This window comes from Aspergillus viridinutans, assembly GCF_018404265.1.
Source record: "Aspergillus viridinutans IFM 47045 DNA, scaffold_6, whole genome shotgun sequence".
Taxonomy (NCBI): Eukaryota; Fungi; Ascomycota; class Eurotiomycetes; order Eurotiales; family Aspergillaceae; genus Aspergillus; species Aspergillus viridinutans.
Window position 1 is genome coordinate 1716113 of NW_025091222.1, and position 21590 is coordinate 1737702.

Sequence of the window (21590 nt, forward strand, 5' to 3'; positions counted from 1 at the left end):
CTGCTGATTGGACGCTGAAAGATGGCCAGGGCTAATTTAGTTATTGCCCAGACCTTGTGCCTCGTGCATGCTGCTCATCCAGCATATGACTTTCGAACTGTCACATCCGAAATAATAATGCCTTCACAGCTTGCTACGGAGGTGTCGGTTGTGTGGTTGTCCCCAATTGCCGACTAACTCTCCCCGCTCCACCTTGACTCCTCTTTTCCGTTCAGGAGTAACGTATTAGTCTACCATGGCAGGTAGCACAGACTTGGCAATGAAGATCAAAATAGAGGTGGAGTAGATAAAGGGCGGTCCGAAGATCGTGGGACTGTTTGGACCACTCGGATTGCCACCTACACTACTTCACAACTGTTTCTTCTTTCGCACCTCCGTCTACAGACGTATACCGTCAGCATTGCACCACATAAGCTCATATTGTCGATATGGCCGCCCCAGAAATTCCAAAGAAGCAAAAGGCGGCTATCTATGACCAGCCTGGCACTGTGTCAACTAAGATTGAGGAGATTGATGTGCCAGAACCTGGTGCCGGTGAAGTCCTTATCAATTTGTATGTCTCGTGCTCGGAATATTTTTCCGTTGGAAGGAGATGCTGTGTTATTCTTCTATTCCAAAAACAGTATTGTTTCTTTTGGACTGACAAAGACAAATAGAACACACTCTGGTGTTTGTCATTCCGACTATGGTATCATGACAAACAGCGTAAGTCATGTCCACCTTCACCTGAAGCTGGGCCCTGACGTCTCCTAGTGGAAGATGCTTCCACATCCTACGCTGCCAGGACAAGTTGGTGGGCATGAAGGAGTGGGTAAAGTCGTCAAGCTCGGCCCGGGAGCCGAATCATCTGGCTTGAAGATTGGGGACAGAGTTGGTGTCAAGTGGATCTCGAGTGCTTGTGGAAATTGCCGTATGTGCCAACCGATATTCCAAAGCTTTCATTTGGTAATCTCGGACTGACAAACGAGCTTTGCAGAGCCATGCCAGGCAGGCTCCGACGGACTCTGCTTTAAGCAGAAAGTGTCCGGGTACTATACCCCAGGCACGTTCCAACAGTACACCGTGGGGCCAGCGAACTACGTCACACCGATCCCGGACGGGCTTGCCTCGGACGAGGCAGCCCCCATGCTCTGTGCGGGTGTCACGGTCTACGCTGCCCTCAAGAGAAGCCACGTTCGACCAGGGCAGTGGGTCGTCATCTCCGGCGCTGGTGGTGGACTGGGACACTTGGCAGTCCAACTGGCCAGCAGGGGAATGGGTCTGCGCGTGGTCGGCATCGACCACGGCAGCAAAGAAGAACTAGTCAAGGCCTCTGGCGCAGATCACTTTGTGGATATCACCAAATTCCCCTCAGACGACAACGGCGCGGCTATCGCCGCTCATGTCCAGTCGCTGACCGATGGCCTGGGTGCACATGGCGCTCTTGTCTGCACCGCTTCGAATGCCGCATACGCCCAGGCCCTCCTCATGCTGCGTTTTAACGGCACGCTGGTGTGTGTGGGCATCCCCGAACATACTCCTCTACCCATCGCTACAGCAACTCCAGGGTTAATGGTCTCCAAGCATTGTACGATCACTGGCTCGGCCGTTGGAAACCGAACCGAAGCTATCGAGACTTTGGAATTTGCAGCACGGGGTATCCTCAAGGCTCACTTCCGCACCGAGAAATTGGAGGCCTTGACCAGCGTTTTCCAGGAAATGGGCGAGGGTAAAGTCCAGGGAAGAGTGGTTCTAGATTTGTCCTAGAGCTGTCGGTATCGTTTATTCCATCACGAGTGCGTGTGTTGTTCCATGTTGGGTATGGGTCAATGTGATTATTACTGTCGTCCTTTGCGTTTGAGGCCTGTACTTGATCCCGGTAGGATCTCAACCATGTCCTGATCCTGTCGCTAACGTGAGTCCCGTTTGCTAAAAACACTGCTGAAGACTGCTGAGGGAGTCAGCTCGACTAATGGGCGGAAAGTTGGAGGATTGAGGAAAAAAAATTTGACCGACGCAGGATTCGAACATGCAATCTCTTGATTCGTAGTCAAGCGCCTTACCATTGGGCCAGCCGGCCAGGCTTATTAGACAATCTGCCTAATTTAGTTATATAATTTAATTCAAGAATTACCGATGCCTCGTGATTTAGAATGGGTTCATGAAGCTTAATGTTAGGCTCAAGTGAAAACAGCTCCTTGGCCATGCCACCATCGGTGCATATTCAGTAGATAGCCTTATTTATAGGTACCGCCGATCACAATATATCTCTCAGCTTCACCCCAAGTTTTGAACGATGAAATGGATGTTGATATTGTGCTATATATGTATTAATATGTTTTAGGTAGGTGGACCGCAGAGACCACAGATGGTCAGCGTACTGGCTATATTGGAATAGACCAGCCTATCACCCATCTATCAGACGTCCACTGGTTTGGATGAAGCACAATGACTATATTAGACGCACAAGGGTATCTAGATACGGAATCACTCAAGGAAAGCATAGAATATGTACAGACAGCCAACCAAATCACACACAATGACTCTAGAAGTCTTGTAAAAGTCATCGACTGCGTTTGGTATCTCCTCCAGATGTGGCCGTGGCTGGGCGTTTCTGCCCAGATGTAGTAGAAGCCGATTCAGCCACGCGTACTAGAGCGCCCAGCTTCAGAATATAGGCTTTGGGAGCTCTATTCACCTCGTTCTTCTGCAGGATCCTCCCCAGTCTGTCCGCAAATCCACCCAAAACCGTGGGCTGTAGCTTCTCGAGCGCATCGAGGATGAAGAAATTCCCCGTCTCGTCTGCTCTGCCGATAAGCTGGTGATAAAGATTCCGCTGGTCCTCATCCTCTCCGCGAAACGTCGTCCGACCCCAGGTATTACCATCTAGAGAATCCTTGTTACGGCTGCAGATGTCCTCAAGCAGTGTCACCAGGGCTTTTGCTGCGCCTTCCGCGCCATGCGGTGCCCGAGCAACGATGTGTTGCTCAATGCGGTTGACATTTCGTTCCAGCTGTTCGACAACATCGTCGACATCCAGACCTGTGCTGTCTGCAGGCAGCTGCCCTGTTTGACAATAGCGATCAAAGTCTGCCAGGAGCCTCCGCGTCTTCTCCTGCATCTTGTCGAAATAAATCGCCGCACAAGCCCCTGGAGGCATCGCCTTGCATAGACTAGAGAAGACAGCATCATCATGCAGGGCTAGTCGTACCATGGTGGCCTCATAATCACCCTGCACCACGCACTGTTCTGGAGTGCGTGATTGACCTGCATGTTCCACGAGATCATTGCGAAAGTCCTCGAGGACTGTGGATGTACTAAATGCAGAGATAATATCTTTCACTTTCTGAAGGCGGCTCATGCCCCCTTCTGACTCACTGCGAAGATACTGCCAGTTCAGCTGTTCAGCTACGGCCTCAAGCTTGCCCTCAAGAAGCTGCTCGATACGGGGGAAGTCCTCAGAGAACCCGTTCTCTGACAGCGATACATCAGATGCAGGTGGTTGGGAGATGAAGCAGCCGTGTAACTGATCAAGAAGCCACTTGAATTAAGAATTAGCTTTTATTTGATCTGATCGGTAGGTACCACACTTACGAAAATATGCTGGCAGGCCACCCCAGGATGGCCCGAGAAGGTCAAACACGTGCACGTATAAGCATCAGATCCAATATGAACCCGCGGCCTTTCCGACAACTGAAAATCATAGCCCCCCGGTATCGAGCGACAGCCGACAACATCAAAGTGACTTGTCAGTCCAACAAGCGCCCTCGCCTCCGAATCACTGTCCAAGCGAGCGACGTCATATACGATGCCAGAGTTCGCCTGGACGGTTGACAGCCCAGCCGACTCTTCCCCGCCTGACCTGCTCTCTATACTGGAGCTATTCATCGCAGCACTGCTTTCAGTATATGCTGACTTTTCCGCTTGCGAATCCATAACTGGAATGTCACCACCTATCGAAAGTCTGTGGAGATGCCTCGTGGGCGCAGACATAAGATCTGAGGCACCAGCCGTGCCAATGAACTGATTCCGGCTAAAAATCCAAAGATGGTACTAACACGCTGAGATACTGCGCGGACATGCCCAATTTATATGAACCCGCAGAGTTCGCATCGAACCATGGATGGGAGCGGGTACCATGATACAAGCAAGAGCCAACAGAATGCGTCAGTCTCTCTCACGAGCGCAGCGAACAGCGGCAAGAAAGTCGCATATCCCTCATGCCGGGTCGCGGATCCGGATTTGAGGCTCGAACTGCGCCGGTTTTGCCATTCACCTTTGCCGCAGAACTTCACTCGTGGACGTCTTGGCATGCTGGTTTGGACATTTGAAAAGCGGATAGACTGTCATTGTCGTCCTCGACCGAAGCACCTAGCTGTGCCAAGGACCCGGGAATGTCCAAATTGCCCTCAAGAGCCGGGAGACAGAGAACCATGGTACAGGCCGCCGAACGGTGTCGGAGTGCGAGGACTAGGGGGCATCCTGACCGGCAGATCATAGATACTAAATCACAAGACCTCTACTAGAGTCATGATCTAGAAACTATCAGAACGGTTCTACCTTTGCACAAAATTCCGGCGAATCAAAATGCTCACCTTCGGTGTCGAAAACTTTAGACGGCGGTAAGATCCCCATGATTGACCGCAAGAAGTAGAGGGCCTCGTAAGGCTTGTCGGAGGAGGCAGAGTGAATACGGCTTCGATGACCTAGCGAGTGAGAAGCATCGAGAAATATGAAAATGGGTGGATGAGCCGTTGTCTTTCTCCGTCTGCTGCCGCAGGAGCTGAGCTGTATATTTGAGGCTTGAGCAACGATCAGCGGAGTTGAGCTTGTGTCACGGGGCGCGCAGCAGTTGTTTTGAGATGCGGCACAGCGACATCCTTTACAAATTACGGTTACTACCTACGAAGATAGACGCTTGACCACAGATCCCAGAGGGACGAATTGCCATGTCTGATTAAGTTCCATTCTTCAATTTCTAACCGACACAGAGCATGTGTACTTGCGGGGGTATCTGATAGAATTGATGTGTATATCTTGAACAATTCAAAGCAGAATCGATGTATGCATTGCAAAATCAGACCACGATATAGTAGGGCTTGGAAGGATAAAGGGGTATTGTCAAGGAAATTCGTTCAGTCATAATCTCCGTGCGTTGCAACGGACACAGAAAAGAAAGACTAGGAGAGTGATATATGTCCCTGGAAGCCTCAAAAATTAAAAAAGGAATGCTTGAGCGATGCCGAGCACACTCGTCAGCAAGCTGCCGAATTACGAACTGCCCCTCGCAGCGTTCCTCCTCTTCGCATCCTCCAGAGCTTTCCGAAGTCGCTCCTGATGCTCAGGATCTCCGTCCGGCTTCCTTGGCCCAGGGGTCACTGTAGGCGGACGAGGACCTGGCAGCAGGACGTCCATAGGGTGGGCAGCAGGAATGATCTCGGAAGACATAGGCTGCTCTACCACTGGTGTTTTGCCCAGCGATTCAAGAAGATCATTGATCTTAGCAATGATCTTGGAGGGACCAACCCGCACGCTTTCCATTTTCGCGTGGAGATCTTTTTGAATCTTCGCATCTTCCTTCTTCTTCTCGTCATCGAGACGGCGGAAGATCTCAGGATCGGCATTGGAGTAGCGAGCTTCAGCGACAGAAACACTGTAATCCGCGTTGTTGAGGGCCGTGTCAGCGACACCAAAGCTGTGCAGGATGGATTCGGAATCCTGCCGCAAGGATTCGACCAGGGTGAACACGGATTTCAACAACTGCTCAACCTCAGTTACTGCTAGACCAGATGACTGGATGGCCTCAGAATCAATCCGTGTCACTTTGGCAGTGACCTCATCCAAGAGACTCTGGTTCTCGCCTAGTCCGAGTATGATTGCATTGTCAAAGGTATCCATAAGCCTGTTAGCCCGATCGTCCCGCGCCTTGGCTGCTTCGAGTATATTTCGCTTCTCCATCTGATCAAACTCCCCATCCAACTTTTTCAGAGCGGCAGAATCTCCCATGAACACGAGTGGGCGTCGTTCTGCCTTCTTGCGTCGGCGCTCACGGTCCAGGGCGATCTCAAGACGCTTGTAATAGCGTATTTCGAGCTTCTGATAGATATCATTTACAACCTTCATCGTGTGAGAGAGGTTGTACTTGTCGGTGACAGAATCTTTGATCTTGTTGTTTTCATGGTCGAGTTGCGCGAGGGCAGATTCATAATGATCCTGAAGCGCGGAAATTTCCCCCTTCAGACGCTCATCCAGCGGATTGTAGACCTTTGCGACGAAACCGTCCAGATCCTGTCTCTCTTCGTCTAGCTGTACCCGCGCTTCTTTTTGGCGAAACTCTTCTTCCAGAACGTTGATATCGGCATAGCCAATTTCCTTCTCGTTGAACAAGTCATCAATATGCTTCTCGGACTCCTCCTGCCGTCGCATACGCTCTCTCTCAGTGTTCTCCCGACGAATCTTGGCTGAAGCTTCCCAAGTATTGACGGCCTCGCGGATGTAGCTGAAGTCATCCGAGTATTTCTCCAAATCCCTTCTGGTTGTAACGTGCCATGAGCTTTCTGACTGCTTAGCTAATGGGGACGAGACCATAGAACGCAGGTCATCGATCGGACTACCGGTCTTTCCTTGCTTAAAAGCCGCCGGCAGTGGAGGCGGCGAAGATGTGCTTGGAGAAGTTTTATTCCTATACGCCACGCTTTTCTCCCGGATAAGGCCGATGAAAGTTTCTTCAAAGTCTTTTTGAGCCACTGAAGACGTCACCGTACTCGACCTGTTCCGATTCGGTGCGTTGGGCGCGTTCGACATTACACGCCCACTTTCCGCAGACGCTTGACGCAAGGCAGAGTATGCCTGGTACGCAGGGCGGTCAAAAGTGAGGTCGTCAGAGCCACGTTGAGGGCCCTCAGTGTATCTGAAGGGAGTGTAAATGGGCTGCGGAGGGTTTGTTGCTAACGGGGAGAATGTCTTGTCATTCATGGAGGGCGGGACAGATGTAGCCCGCGAGATTGGATTTTGATCGTTAGCCGAGAAGTCTCTGCTTACCTTTGCCTTGAAGGCAGTAGGCTGCGAGGCGGATCTTTGCAATCCCGACGGTTGGGGCGTGTGGAGTCGGGCAAGAATTGGACGCCCTCCTGGACTATAGCGGCCTTCTTCCGATTCCCCAAGGGCATCGTTAGAAGAAATCTCCGCATCATATCCCTCTTCCGATTGGACTGGAATCAAACCCGACTCGACGGGAGGAGATGTTGAATTCTGCGGGATCGGTAACGATTGTGGCGCATCTTGATTCTTCTTCTGTTCAGGTTCGATGTTGTACAAGATCTCACGCAGTTTTGTTTCCTTGGCCATGAAGGCCGTGAATATCTTGAAGCGCTCCTCGTCAGAATCAGCAACCTCTTCTTTTCGAAGCATCGCTACATAGCGGGCCAGCGATGACTTGGACCAGGAGTCTAGGTCTTCGTAGGGCTCTTGTGGTTTCGGTTGTGGGCTCGCTGTGTTCGGTCTCCCGCCACTAGTTTCACCAACGGAACTGCTCGACGCGGGCGTAGCTGTGCGCGACGGGACCTCCTTCCGAGGAACCTTGAATTCCTGCTTTTGTTGTGTGATATCGACAGGGCTCGACCCCTGCGTTGAGGACCTGGTTTCGGGCCCTGAGGCCAGACTCTCCCGAGATTGCTCGACAGCGGACTTGGTCTGTGGAGTGATTGGTTGGTTCCAAGCTTCGATAACGCCATCAATACTTTCAGATGCTTCAGTAGCCGAGATAATACTGTATTCGGTGCCGCTACTATCTACCCTAACAGGACGGGGCGGATCACGCATATCCGGCGTAGTGCTTGGACTAACTGGTGACCCGCCGTCATGATGCTGCTGAGGTATGGGCTGAGGGTGCGCAGGCTGCGCAGAGGGTGAGGTCGTCGTTGGTGGAGTAGATACAGTGGCCTGATTACCCGGTTCAGACGGGAAAGAAGCCGGCTGACTTGAAAGTGGATCGGCTACAGTCGAGTAATTAATTGGATGGTTCTGCTTGCGTTCGTGTATCTCCACGCCGACACCGGTCCCGGGAGTAGGTGCCAGGTGCTCCCAATCCGATGGGGTTCCAGACCCCAAGCCATAAGCGTTGGCTGGGAACATGTTAGGACCGGTCTTTGGTGGTACTGGCGGAGCAGTTTCTTGCTCGCTTGGCAAGGTCTGGGGCCAAGGTTGCTCCGCAGGCGGAAGTTGCTGGGCCGGAGGTGGAGGACTCATGGTTTGGGGAAGCCCTATGCTGGCTTCAGTTGCCTGTGCCGAGGCCGAGGAGGATGGCACCTGAAAATTGTGACCGGAAGGGAATCCTGCATAAGCAGGGTGGTTCGGCTGTTGCCATGTCTGGTTGTCTAACGGTGTGGGTTGAGTCTGGTAACTGGGGGGGATTGGCGGAGGTGGAGGGGGAGACGGTAGATATGTAGGAGCTTGCTGGGACGGGTGAGACGCGCCTGTTGTCCACTGCTGATGATTCTCGAAGGAGGGAGGCTGTGAGCCATACCCAGGAGTAGCTGGCAGAGGCTTGTGATGGTCAGGGGAGCCGACAGTCGGGGACTGAACTTGCGCAGGGTTGTGGTGCTGATGCTCCGCCGCACTTGGAGGTCGAGGCTATATAAGGCCTTGTAAGCATGAGGCCGTCCACGTATAACTCTGCGCGAGGATTCAGACACTCACAGGCAGCGGCGGAGGCGCCAGAATCTGATGCTTATACCTCACTCCCCATGACGTTGTATTCAGGCCGCCGGGAGCACCAAACACTGGTGACCCACCTGCGCCAGGTGACATATTGGAGATAGATCCGTACGTATTAGGATGGTATGAAGGAGCTGCAATCGGCGCAGGAGGAGGAGGAGGTGGGGGCGGGGGAGATGCCACAGAACTCGCGGGCCACGAAGATTGCTGGTGTTGAGTTGTCGCAGGTAAACGCCATTCTGGTTGAGAAGGACTTGAATGCGGTGGACCGGTGGAATGTGAGTAAGAATGTGATCCATACATGGCTAGGAGATTTTCTTTGTCAGTTACAGATATGCGCCTGGACAAGCATGGATATTGCCGGTGGTGGTCTGTTTGTTTCTTTGAAGGCCACTTACCGCAGAACCGGTGGGGTTCGGATGATTATGAGCCTTACAGGGAGAAAAGAAATCAATAATGACTACCTAGTCAACCGTGGATCAGGAGGACAAGATAAAGGAAAATAATCTGGTGACACCGGTGGTCAACCCTGCGTCTTGACAGAAAATAACTGCGATGACCCCAGGGGCCAGGTGATGATGATGGAAGAAGAAGCACCCTCATGAGGCTGTGCTGCGTGTACTGCGTATTTCGCGTTGTCTCCCTTCGGCTTCGCTTCTCCCACTCTGCCATCAACAAGACGACCCACACAGTAATACATCGGAAAACAAAAAACAATCATCATGATATTGCTAAATATTCCTCGTTCTTTGACCTTGAGAGTCCTTGGTTACAGGACACGGCCATAATTGCTTTGTGAACCCTCGCTAGCCTCGACTTCAACGAGGGTCTTGCAAGACAACGTCCCGATTCAATGACCAGGCAGAGGATGAACGTCCTTCTTCCCCAACGTTCACTCGGGGTGCTGATAGATGCCGTTCATTGATATCCAGCACAAAAAATAAGACTGACGGGATGCCAATGCTGACGAAAACCTTCAGTCGGCATTATATTGACCCATATATTATGCGGATAACCTTCGACATTCGAATGTATACAATACGCCTGACCTCAGCAGGTCGACGGACTTTTTTTCTAATCAACACGCTTTCTGTTATGCTCATGACTTTGCGATTCGTGTGGGTTGGTTTTAATGAAAGACAGCCAGATTAGGGAACTCAGGGCTTTCCTTTGTTCCTGAATGCTACCGTGGAATAAACTGCGAGCAACCGAAATAGGGTAAACGAAGGTCTACCTTACCTAGGGACCGACCATCCAGCATGCATTCAGTTCTTGTCTACTGTGTCTCTTTGTCCTTGAACCACTGGGACTTTCGAAAGTCTAATGCGTTACGTATCCCTGAAAGGAACACCTTTTTAAGCATTTGTTGCCCGGTCCTTGGATGAGGGGTTCTTTGTTGCCCTAAATATTCGACATGCCCTCTGTCGTTGCTGGCCATCGAGAAGAATTAGATATATACAATGTTCTATCGAATGACAAGATTGACTTGCATCGTTCAACCATTGATCAGCCATACCAACTTGTCCTACAGAACCCCTGCTGTTTGTTGTTGGAATAATGGTCCTCGGTCTTCATCCTCCTTCAGATCCCAAAAAAGCCCAGGCATGGTGGACGGAAGTTTTCCTGTCCCATCCGCCTCGTGAGGTGGTTGACGCACCGGAGTTCCCGCCCAGGCCGGACGAGTTCCAAGAGATCGACTGGGCGCCATATGTGGAATCGAAAGATGCAAAACTAGCACGTATCTTGTGGGATCGTCCCACTCAAAAACTCCGACAGTACTTGGACAGCCTAGGCCAGCACCCTTTTCCTCGGCCTGGTGATGACGACGATATAAAGGCAATGGAGCACACCGAAGGACTCGCCTTAGAGGTGTACGAGCTTCTCCTGTTGGAGCACATGTACCCCATTGCAGAGTCCGAATGGCAAGCTAAATGGACACAGATGGGGATGGACCAGGCGAAGTGGCGACTCGATGATATCTTGAAAGACTGGGGGCATATGCCTAATACCGGACCCATCCTTATTCAGGGCAAGGATGTAATGACTTCCCGCCAATTAACAGTTGCAACATTGAAGCAGGAGCTTAGGGACCGAAACCAAGTCCAAACTGGGACTTCGCAAGTCTTGCGCCAGCGTCTTTACGACTATGAGCGAAAGTCTCTCACACTCTTTTCCAGAAGCGACCTCGGACATTGGAAGATATCCACAGGGAAGCCGCGGGGCTGGCGAATCTACCCGGGCGATGAGTTGAACCCGTTGGACATGTACACCTGGGCCATTAAACTTAGCCCATACAACCCTACATACTGGGTCAGCCGTGCCTATTGCCACTACCAACAGGCCTTCTTTGACCTTGCGATCGGAGATGCCTACCGAGCCCAGCTTCTCTGCGAGGTGCTTGTCGATGCTCGGTGCAGAAACCGTCAACCCGGGCTTTACCCCCGAATCTGGCACGCGATCTCTCAGCATATCCTGGCAGGGATGAACAGTGAGACGGAAGCCGTCCCGCCAGAGGTGGAAAAAATGCGCCAACCTAACGGGATTAACTACTTCATCCCAACCCTTCGAAAGGCACTTCATAACATCATCAGCCTAAGTCTCGCTGCGCTTCAAGCCCGAGAGGATTGCAAGGCCATGGAGAAATACCTCCCTCAAAGGGTCATCATGCCGGACCGCGATAGACGACCTTTCGAACGACGTCACGAGGTAATGGAATCTTATTTCGAGCAGGCTCACAATGAAAAGGAGGCAAAAAAGCTTTGGTTTCACGAGTCCCGGGCAGGAAAGGTTTCGACAGAAAGGCTATATCCGTATGAATCGAGTGACAAACATCGGACCGACCAAGATTTCCTCGATGAATTGAACCAAAGGCTTTTCGGAAACAATCAAGCCCTCCCTTGGAGGAGATGCGAGGTCAAATCGGTTGAGCGCCTCAAGCCAGCAAAGGACTCCGCCACAGCGCTAGGGGTGTTTGCAACCGAAAAAATCAAGAAAGGACAGATGATTTTCGTCGAGGAGCCGGCAATGCGGGGACATCTCGGCGTGAGCAGGCTGCCATCGGATCAGTGTGAATACAGCGCAAGTACGCCACGATGCGACAACTGTTACAAAGAGCTTGATGCCGCGTGGCCGGAAGAGGACCAAGAACGGATCAAGAAGATCAAAGCCGGACAGGACAAGGCCGCATGCAAATGTGTTTTACTCGATGAAAAAGAAGCTATTCCGCTAAGCTACTGCCCCCCAGGTCCTGGGCCCAAGACATGCTCCGAGATTGCGCGGAAGCTTTATCACTTTCGGGCCTGTCGGAAAAACTGGAAATGGCTGCATGATGCTATGCGCCCATATGTGATGCAATGGGGTAATCATAAAGGTTATCATTACTTTAGTCACACAAATGAGGCCCATGGAACATTGCTGAGCCTTCTCCTCAGGGAAGTGTTTGACATCACACTCGGGAGGCGCGAAAGGTTTCACGACCCAAACCTCATGGCGCATGAGATTGACGAACTCTTGGTCCTTGAGGATAACTTGGACCGGACTGATGAGAAAGTATCATTTCCGTTCACATTGGCTGCCAACATCCAGGTCCCATTCGACATTCTCATGCACCTGGGCGTGGACATATTCGCCGACCTCTCGTTCGACACCTGGGTCATTCAAATCGTGTTAAGGAAATTGCTGACCAACGCGATTCCCTGGGCTGATGTACCGGCCCTGAAGATGAGCAAAGAGCCAGCCAAGAAGATTGTTAGGCGGAAGGAGATCGACGACCCAGAAAAGCAACGAGAAATGACTAAAAAGAGGGAAAGCTTTGAAAGCTATGACCCGTCATTTCGAGCATTGTATCTCTATCCAGGCCTCAGCCTGTTCAATCATGCCTGCCCGGAAAAGCATAACGCACAGTGGGGATTCGATTTCGGCGGCGTCCCAAATCGTGTATTTGTATGGGCAAAAGAAGATATCCCCAAGGGAAAGGAAATCCTCATTTCCTACACTGAGTCGCCCATGACGGAAAAGGGTATGCTCAGGCAGCTTGGTCGACAATGCGCTTGTGACGGCGAACACGAGGACGAGTCGAGCGATGAGGACGATGCTCTGCAGCCTCCCCAGTACCCGCCGCTGAGCGCGGCACCTCGTGATCCGACTCCAGATACCAGTCCCGATCCGAGCCAGGGTACTTCTACGAGGGCACTCGGGACCCAGACGAAACCTATCGGGGCGCAGGTGGACGGAGCAGATGGCGACAGGGAGGAGTTTGCAGCCAGAGAGCAACCTTTACTTCCAGGAGCAACTGAGGCCGAAGAGCAGTTTGACTGGGAGTTGGAGCATTATATGGCAACAAGGAAGCGCCCGTACCGCGGGGAATGGGCAGAGAGTGGATATCACAAGCGTCAACACTTCGATTCCTAGAAGAAGCTCCGCGGAAGTAGCACCAGAGCTTAAACAGAGCCATATCACCAGCTTCCTACACATTGGCAGGGGGACCTCAGGTACTTCTTTTGCCAGAGAGTCGAGCGGGGACTGTTCATCTTGAGGGGCATCAGATTCGGTGCATGTACTGTGTTTCTGTTGATTGCGGTGGGTGGATTTTCTATATATTTTTGAGATTATCTCGCGTGAAGCTGCTTGATTTGGGTTGTTGTTTATCGCCGTTGTGATTGTTATTTGTTCATAGTGTGGGGTTGGCAGGCGAGGACGAGGAAGCCTTCCATGATAGTCTCTGTAGCTTTTCTGGATTTCAATGCCAATGAAGACTTATGCTGTTGTAGTACTCCTTGAACGTCACAGTTGCCCTAGATAAAAGCAAAGAATTCCTGATGTTGCCCATGATATCATGACAGGAGACGTACCATCAGATTGAAGAAGGAAAGTCGATTGTATCTTTTGAAGATTCCATTATAGCATACAGAGACACAAGAAACCTAACACATCCAGTAAAGTACAAATATTCTAACGAAAAGCCGAACCCCATCCTTTATAGCACAGCACAATGGACGGGAATTCGATGCCACAAAAGGTTTATACATAGAGCCGCAGCAACCCAACCAGCGCAGCTCTAGATGAGTAAACGACGTTGCCTGGAGTCGTTTAGGCCATCACTCTGAGCCGTCTTCCCAGCTTCTCTAATTCTCCAACAACGCCACCTCCGGCCAAGCTCCACTTCTCCCCAACCCACTCGTCATTGATGTTTTCCCGCAGAAGTCCACTGCGTGCGAAGTATTCCATGAAGCCTCGAGCCTCATCCCTTGTAAGGCCGCCAAGAGCCTGAAGCTCCAGAGCACCCTCCTTAGCAGAGGCGGGTTTAGGAGACTCGAATGCGTCAAGGACGCGCTTGTCAACCTTGCTGTAGGGATCGGCCTGAGGGAATTCGGGAGCGGAAGGACTAACACCAGCCTGGCGCGCTGCTACCTGCTTGAGAGCAACTTCGAAGCTGTAGACAGTGGGATTGTTGGAAGCGGAAGTGGCATAGAGCAGCATGCCCCCGTTCGGAAGAGTAGGCTGACCAGCACCGGGCTTCAACAGCGAAAGGAAGTGTCTTACAAAGACAAGATCGTGAGCATGAATGGGCTCAAAGTCAGCGCTTCGGTATTCAGTCTCCTTCATCAAGTGTGCTAGGCCATCCACAGTAGCAAGAATGGGAGGGCGAGGCTCGAAGGCCTTCTCGTAGCGGGGAGACGCAGAAGTTGCAGTGAGTTCAGCCCACAGCGCCTCAAAGACAGGCCAGGCGACAGCGGGATCATTAATGCCAAGAGTAGCAAGCTCTGCGAGGCTCGTGTTAGGTTTCACGGCCGAGCCGAGAGCGGGGTGCGCCCGAGAAACCTTGAGCCCCGTCAAGACCTCCTCGTTCGCTTTGACCGTACGAGATAAGAGGGCCGCTGTTGCTTCATTCTGGACGTATAGATTGGGGACTTCGTCAGAGAGAGGCGCATAGCCCGTGTGTGCGACGACCAGGTCCTGGGCTGAAATGTTCTGTAAGCCCACGTACACCAACGAAACAATCAAGCAAACAGAAGATCAGGGTATAGGTAAACAGGGTGATGACATACGTTCAGGAACAGTAAATACGACCCATTTCTTGGTAAAGGCCATGGCCATGGCTTGCAGCAGGTGCACACTCTTTCCCGTTCCTCGCACACCAGTAACGATCTTCTTGATCACCTTGCCCTTGTCTTCGCCTTCGCTTGAGATCATGTCAAATTGTCTTCCCAGCTCCACCGTCTCCCGTCTTACCACCGTGCCGGGACGGCGGAATATCGACCAGCCCTGTTTGGGCTTGAAAGCCTGCACAGCTCTTAACGGATCGATCAGCGGCAGGGGCAGACCTAGGACCGTTCCACGAAGGCGTGAATCCACCATCGTCTCTTCTGTGAGGTCCTGCATGCCCTCAACCTCAAGAGCGTTCGGGTTACTGAGAACGATGCGTTTCCGGAGCGCCTTGCGTTCTCCGACAGGCGGCGGACGGGGCCTGTCAACGGGCTTCTTCTTCTTCATCTTGGCCGACTTTGCCTGACGGTACTTGGGAGGACCATCAAGACTGACTTTCTTCTTTGTCGGGTTCGCATATTGCACCGGTGATGAGTGAAATGCCGCTACTCTGGGTGTTGCCAACGACGGTGGTAGTAGAGCTCGAGTCGTCGGACGAAGCCGCGTCAAGCAGCTCCAGCAGAAAGAGGAAACCATTGCGACACACTGGCGCAGAGGCCAGGGTTAACCGGTCAATGGAGGCTGCTGAAAGGTTGGAAGAAGAGGGAGACAGGCTGCTGCCGTTGATTGCCCGAGTGTATCAATTCCAATGCGGTTGGGGTCTTGGAGCAACATTTTCGAACTTCTCCTGTTACTATTTAGGGCTTAGCGTAGTGGCCGTTCTAAACTGTGGGACCGGAACATGGGTTAAAGCGGCCTCCCAAAATTTATTCCGCAATTTTTTTTTGGGCCACTCCGATCAGGAATAATACTGGTCCATACTAATCGTCTACATTTCGCATTTTCCAACCTCACGGGTATAATATCGCCGTTCTCCAGAATCGGCCTCGGTACCCTAGTCACAATGACCGAAGTCGAAATGACGACCGCTGCTTCTGAGACTAAGCCCAAACCCGAGAGACTGTGAGTACAATGCCCATGGACAAGCCAGTAACCGCCTCGCTGCAGATGCTGATTCTTTCGATCCCCTAGTCTTGTCACAGTCTCCAAGCCCACGCCGTACACTTTCGACTTGGGCTATCTGATGGCCAACGATCCTAACCCCCTTGAACTTCCCCGCTCAGAGCCCTTGAACGTCTCTCTGAAGGCCACCGCGCGAGACGGCACCCAGTCCCTCCTCAACCAGCTCCTCACTACCTGCCCGATTACATCTTCCGCACAGAACGGTGTCCTCCTCACCCTCCCACCCCCAACGACTGTACTCCCACGACACAAGCCCCTACCCACACCCAAGCCACCTACCAAGTGGGAGCTGTTCGCTCGCAAGAAGGGTATTGGCAAGTATAGCAGCAAACCCGGCGCTGCGTTGGCAGACAAGGAGCGCCGCAAGAAGCTAGTCTATGATGAAGAGAAGGGTGAATGGGTACCTCGATGGGGTTACAAGGGCAAAAACAAGTCGGACGATGAGTGGCTGGTAGAGGTCAAAGAGAAGGACTGGAAGAAGGAAGAAGAGGCGGCGGCTAAAGGCAGTTCGATCCGTGGGGTCTCGCGTGCCGAACGCAAGGAGAGAATACGCCGCAACGAGAGGAAGATGAGATCTAATGAGCGGAGATCCCGCAAGTCCGGTGGTGGATGAGCAAGTAAACACTATTCCGGATGCACTAGACGAAGATCTGATCTTCGTTCGTTGTTCTTCTTTTATGTGTCTCAAACGCTGGGCTTGGCCAAACAAAAGCAGGAGTTCGGATTGGAGTCGCCGGTCTTATTTTACGGATTTTCACTGTGGGACCAAACAAAGCAAGATCAGATTAATGCATCATACCCCGATCATTTGAGATCTCAAATGCAAAACTACGTGTTGGGACCATTCACCTTCGTTTTGGCTTTGCACTCAAGTTGACGCATAAGAGTTCCGTTGGGATATTTTACAATAAGAGGTTGATAGAGGCACACAAACAAGTAACCTAGGAATGACGGCGTAAGGGGTATGCACGCAACGGAAATAAGAAACATCGAGAAAAAGCTCCAAGCTGGGAATCAAATGGCAAAAAGAAAACTAAATGTGACGTTTCAAGTACATGTACGCAAAACAATCGGGCCACCAGGATGCTGCACGTCAGCTGAGGCAATTTGTACAACCAAAAAATCGTATGAAAAACCCATAACCCAACTCCGAGGGCGCCGATCTATGCACTTCTTTCGCAAAGTACCACATTTGAAAGACGAGATAAAAAGTAGTGATGAGTGCACCGGAGAAAAATGTTGGATTCAATAATTCTTCCGCGACTGTGTGCGCGGAAAAGAGAAACCAAGACGGCGAAGTAGGGAGAATCACGATTTGCAAGCAGGATCTTGGAAAACGGCAAGTCAATGTACAACCACAAGAAGATTAGTTTGACATCGGATCCGGTCCGTGTCTTAAGCAGGATGCTTTCTGAAAGGGGCAAGAAGAACGCATCGGAGAATTTTGGAAAGAGGACGATTGATGTAGCCTGAGAGTTGTCAGGCCAGCAGTGTCAACAACGGCTAACTTCAGCAAAGATTGACCCGAACGGAGAATCAAGGTCATATCTGAATCGGAGACAAGGGGGGCCCGAGCTCGGGAAGCTGGGAGATGCTCCTGGTGTGTGTAGTCTCAATCTGTTTGGGCTTCTGTTTCCGGCTCTTCGCTGTCTCAGGACGGTACGTTGGTTCATCCTCGGCAGCTGCTTGACTGCTGCCGGAAGAAGATATGGCTCGTTCGTTAGCATCCGAGTAAGGTAGAGAAGAGTGATCAACAGCTCCCGACTTCGAAGATGCGGCCTTCTCCTTTTCGTCCATCTCCCTTTCAATCTGCAGATACTCTTTCTCGGTCCAGCAACCCTGCCAGCAATTCTTCCAGTCGCATACGAGGAAATGAAAACAAAAGGCGTCAATCTTCATGCAAGGCTGGAAACAAATGCAGAGATTCCGATAATCCATCTTGTTCTGATCGACATACGAGTGGAGGAGGTTGAGGTGGCAGGTGATTGCAAAGAGAAGGTAGTAGTTGTAGGGTGGCAGTTTCGAAAGCTCATCCTTCAGCAACTGCGGGGCGGTAGTTGCGCCCTCGCATTTCTCAGCAATCATGGCCTGGGTTTCCTTCGGGAAAAGTTCGTCGGGTAGCTCCCGTAGCCAAGCCTTAAACATAGATCCAATTGTATTGATGTCATAAAGACCTGGCTCGTCAAAAAGATTGATGTCGAGTTCTGCGCAGTTAGCGATAGAGACATGAAAGCGTGTCCAGCCTGGCTTACCTGTATCAAACCGCCGTTGCCAATGCTTTACTTCTTTACCACTACCGGGTACGCGGTAAAGTCCTTCTTCCTCGCAGCCCTTGTAATTGAGATAGCTGATGTGATGTTAATATAAATGAGGACCAGCTCGACAGGACGACAACTCACTCGATGCAACGATATGGCAAAGCAGGCATCCAAAACTCAGTCTTGTCTCGGCAGTCTTCCAGCTTCTTTGCTATGCGTGTTCGTCTGGCCTGCTCGATCAGAGGGAGGTTGATGACAGAGCAGACATAGTTATCATCGTTGAGTAATTCACGTTCATTTGTGCTGCCGCTCCTGGTAATCTTCCCAAAGAATCCTTTCCCTGCCTTTCCAAGTCTGTCTGCAGCACCACTGGAAGACTGTTTGAGGTTGTTAAACAGCGCAGCAGAGGCACCTGACACCTGGCTTAGTGAAGCGGAGGGCACCATTGAGCCGACATGATTTCTTTCTTTCCGAACCTGACCACTGCCTGGCTCTCCGGCGCGATCGACGGCATAGGTACGCACTGCAGCATTCCCAGCTCCCTTGAAGCCGCGGTCTTGTCGGGACGTAGCTGTCTTGGGGTTCATCTCCGCCTCCTGTTTGCTGCTTTCCTCAAGCTTCATTAAAGTCGCAGACGGACGCCGATTGGCTATTCTGTTCAACGCGGAGTCGTCCAGCCTGATGGAACGAGAACGCGACAAGATATTGGCGAAGCGCGGCTTGTTCTTCTTCACAGGATTTCCGGTCTCAAGGTCGCTGCCAGCCTTTTTGGTCTCCAGTGGTTGAGGGTTCTTGCTTTCGACCGTATCACCGTCTATCAGCACTGCCGTTAGTATTGATAAAAACTAAAACGCAGTACATTGTATGAACCGAGACGCTTACTATTTTCCTGTTGGGCTGCGCGCTCGATTGTACCAGGAAGATCTGGCGTCGACTCGTACGATTTGGAAGCAATCTGTGTTCTGCGATCCCTAGAACTGCCCCGGCTCTTGGGCTTGTCACTTGAACTTCCCGAGCCGTCTGAGTGTTGGGCTCTGTGTGCGGTTTTCGGCGCCTTGAGATTTGCAAAGAAAGAGCGTGACGGTTCGCGACTGTGCTTGGGAGAATCCCTTGGTGAAGGAGGATATGGAGGAATGGCTGTGAAACCAGGAGTCGTGGGTTCCGCCGATTGAGCAGAGGATAGTGGGAAAGTAGGACTGCTCGACTTGCTATTGGACTCTTGTGTTACAGGGCGGATGGTCGCTCCCTTGAAGAACGGCGAGCTGGACGACGATTTGGGAGAACGGGGTGTCAGGGGACTAGCTCTGTCGGAGCTTTGGGCACCGGGCGTAAGTGGAGACGAGTTCTTCGCATTCGCCTGTAGAGTGAAGGAGCTTAGATCTAGATTGGGAACGGCGGACTGTCTTGAAGGCATTCTTAGACGTGCGTCGTTCGCCGGGTAATTCACCTGAAGAAGTATCGAGGGAAAAACACGTCAGGGCGGGAAAAGTGATATATCAAGTGCCCACTGGATGTGAAAGCTCTATGAGGGGAATCTAATCGACCAGTCTGCGACAGCATGGATCAGCACAAATCGCGAGATTTTGACCAACAAGTAGATCACAGGGAGCTGACACATGAGTAGACAGCCCCAAGCTTATGGACTTACCCGTCTGACAATTTTCCAGTTGTCCAGATGATGGAGCAAATTCGACTTTCCTTCAAGAAATGTCCGAGAGGAAGGGGCGCCAAACAGTTTCTGAGATCACTTTGATGAAAGTATTGGAACGGAACCAGCCTTCCAGTACTTCTTTCAATGCTTCGGATGGTCACTATCAGTTCGGATCGCCGTTGAAGGGGGTAATATGGTTCGGGGGTTGAGATCTGTCAACAAGTCGCACGACCATTAGTGAGATAGTCAGGAGCAAACCCGGCTGTATGAATAACGAAGAGATAAAAAGTATGTAGGATGATGTCTTTCACCGCAAGGAGCATGGCTGAATGTAGGGGTCTCAGAATGAATCAAGGCGAGCTATAAATAAAGCTGACATTGACATAATCTGAACCCCTTGATAACCATTGATGAAGCGCATCCTTCCATGAAAGGGATCATCACAAGAGACAGTGGGAGTCTGGTCTGAATTTGCTCAACAAAGACACCATTCTGACCTACCAAAGTGCGTCACCCCTCATACTCTTGAAAGCTCTCTGCCCCGGTCTATTCTCTGTGGCTTTCCATCAATCGCAGTTAAAGACGAGCGATCCACGAAATCGTTGCCCACGAAGTTATAGGCACTGATTATTGAACGAATGTACGCTTGTTTAATGCCTTGAAATTTTGTGTATGTTTTGTGGGTTTTTTTTTTCCCCTTGTGGAATCGAGGGGCGGTCGGTGAAGAAAGTACAAAGACAGAAGCGAAGCGCGACGACAGTTTCCAAGTGGCTAGATATGAAAGAAGGACTGTCAAAGAGAAGAGGAAGAATTCCGATAGGAGTTACAATTCCTCCAAAAGCAAAAACGAAAGAAAAAGTCGCTATGAATGAGTAGAATGGAAGGTCTTGTGTAAGTAGGGGCTTACAGTAGTAGGTAGCAATAGCAGTAAGTACGGAGCAGGAGGGACACAAGAGGATGGATGGGTCCCGCACAGACTAGAGCACGGAGTAGCAGATAGACTAAGTATCTAATAGATATGTCGTAGGGTCGCTGACTTGCTCGTCGCAGCGACGACACATTCCTCCTTGACTCGAGTCCTTGACAGGCGCTAGTTAGATAAGACAATAATAATAATGCAAGCGCGGCTGCGTGTTAAGCTAAGAAAAGGGGGAGGATTAGTGGCGATTGAAGACGACAGCGAATTGGAAATTGCTCTATGGATCTATAAATGTCTAGTGGGCACTTCAGGTGCCACCTCTTTTTTTGGAGTACGTGCTTGTCAGAACAGTGAATAAGGTAATAATATTCAATCTGGATCATATATTTGCAGTATCGTCATGGAAATTTGGATCCAGACAGATAAAACATATTCCCTAAAAGGAGATCATCTGTGTCCGTGGCTGGTTTGATGACGCTATGTCATTACGATGTCAATCCTCGATTAAATGGCAGAAGGGCGCTGATGATCAACATATAGCACAATGGTACAGAGTACAATGGAGTTGTCTGGGGCAGTATTCATGCTCTGATCAATACAACGACCACTATGGATGAAACCTCACTCTCATGGTTCTTCTCTCTACTAAATTCTGAAGCAGTATGAAGTTCTCAAGCTATTGAGGGTCTATACTTTTACTGTAAGATCCTCCAGACTTCCTACCTTTTTGTTTACTTCAGGGGATTTACAGGCACCAACCAGCCTACCACTGGGCAGAGCCACTGTTCCTCACACTGAAAGATAATTCCCAGGTGTCAAAAGAATTGGCTCTGACAGTTGGAGCCTTGGGCGGGCTGATGTACACTCCGGTTCAGGGCATGCGATTGGGTTAATGGATTGG

The 21590-nt window shown here is 51.0% G+C and overlaps 7 protein-coding genes and 1 non-coding gene across 8 annotated transcripts; 3 read left to right on the forward strand and 5 right to left on the reverse strand.

The window, feature by feature from the left end:
- Window positions 1–428: 428 nt before the first annotated feature.
- Aspvir_008291 (zinc-dependent alcohol dehydrogenase) lies at window positions 429–1746 on the forward strand (the record flags this gene model as incomplete). Its single annotated transcript, XM_043271464.1, has 4 exons — window positions 429–553; window positions 657–705; window positions 754–910; window positions 977–1746. 4 exons carry the CDS (start codon window positions 429–431, stop codon window positions 1744–1746), a joined length of 1101 nt encoding a protein of 366 aa, XP_043127399.1.
- A 241-nt stretch (window positions 1747–1987) lies between these two features.
- Window positions 1988–2059, reverse strand: Aspvir_008292. Its single transcript has one exon. It is a non-coding gene; the product is annotated as a tRNA-Arg (tRNA).
- Window positions 2060–2542: 483 nt separating this feature from the next.
- On the reverse strand, window positions 2543–3915 carry Aspvir_008293 (uncharacterized protein; the record flags this gene model as incomplete). Its single annotated transcript, XM_043271465.1, has 2 exons — window positions 2543–3520; window positions 3574–3915. 2 exons carry the CDS (start codon window positions 3913–3915, stop codon window positions 2543–2545), a joined length of 1320 nt encoding a protein of 439 aa, XP_043127400.1.
- Window positions 3916–5250: 1335 nt separating this feature from the next.
- Aspvir_008294 (uncharacterized protein) lies at window positions 5251–8997 on the reverse strand (the record flags this gene model as incomplete). Its single annotated transcript, XM_043271466.1, has 2 exons — window positions 5251–8610; window positions 8677–8997. The coding sequence occupies 2 exons, from the start codon at window positions 8995–8997 to the stop codon at window positions 5251–5253; spliced, it is 3681 nt and encodes a 1226-aa protein (XP_043127401.1).
- A 1254-nt stretch (window positions 8998–10251) lies between these two features.
- Window positions 10252–13104, forward strand: Aspvir_008295 (uncharacterized protein; the record flags this gene model as incomplete). The annotated part of the gene is made up of 1 exon (XM_043271467.1): window positions 10252–13104. One exon carries the CDS (start codon window positions 10252–10254, stop codon window positions 13102–13104), a length of 2853 nt encoding a protein of 950 aa, XP_043127402.1.
- A 678-nt stretch (window positions 13105–13782) lies between these two features.
- Aspvir_008296 (mitochondrial 37S ribosomal protein mS29) lies at window positions 13783–15375 on the reverse strand (the record flags this gene model as incomplete). The annotated part of the gene is made up of 2 exons (XM_043271468.1): window positions 13783–14654; window positions 14742–15375. The coding sequence occupies 2 exons, from the start codon at window positions 15373–15375 to the stop codon at window positions 13783–13785; spliced, it is 1506 nt and encodes a 501-aa protein (XP_043127403.1).
- Window positions 15376–15742: 367 nt separating this feature from the next.
- Window positions 15743–16474, forward strand: Aspvir_008297 (ribosome biogenesis protein RRS1; the record flags this gene model as incomplete). The annotated part of the gene is made up of 2 exons (XM_043271469.1): window positions 15743–15801; window positions 15871–16474. The coding sequence occupies 2 exons, from the start codon at window positions 15743–15745 to the stop codon at window positions 16472–16474; spliced, it is 663 nt and encodes a 220-aa protein (XP_043127404.1).
- A 929-nt stretch (window positions 16475–17403) lies between these two features.
- Window positions 17404–19533, reverse strand: Aspvir_008298 (putative Rho GTPase activator (Bem2); the record flags this gene model as incomplete). The annotated part of the gene is made up of 4 exons (XM_043271470.1): window positions 17404–18065; window positions 18114–18208; window positions 18261–18933; window positions 19002–19533. The coding sequence occupies 4 exons, from the start codon at window positions 19531–19533 to the stop codon at window positions 17404–17406; spliced, it is 1962 nt and encodes a 653-aa protein (XP_043127405.1).
- Between the last annotated feature and the right edge of the window lie 2057 nt (window positions 19534–21590).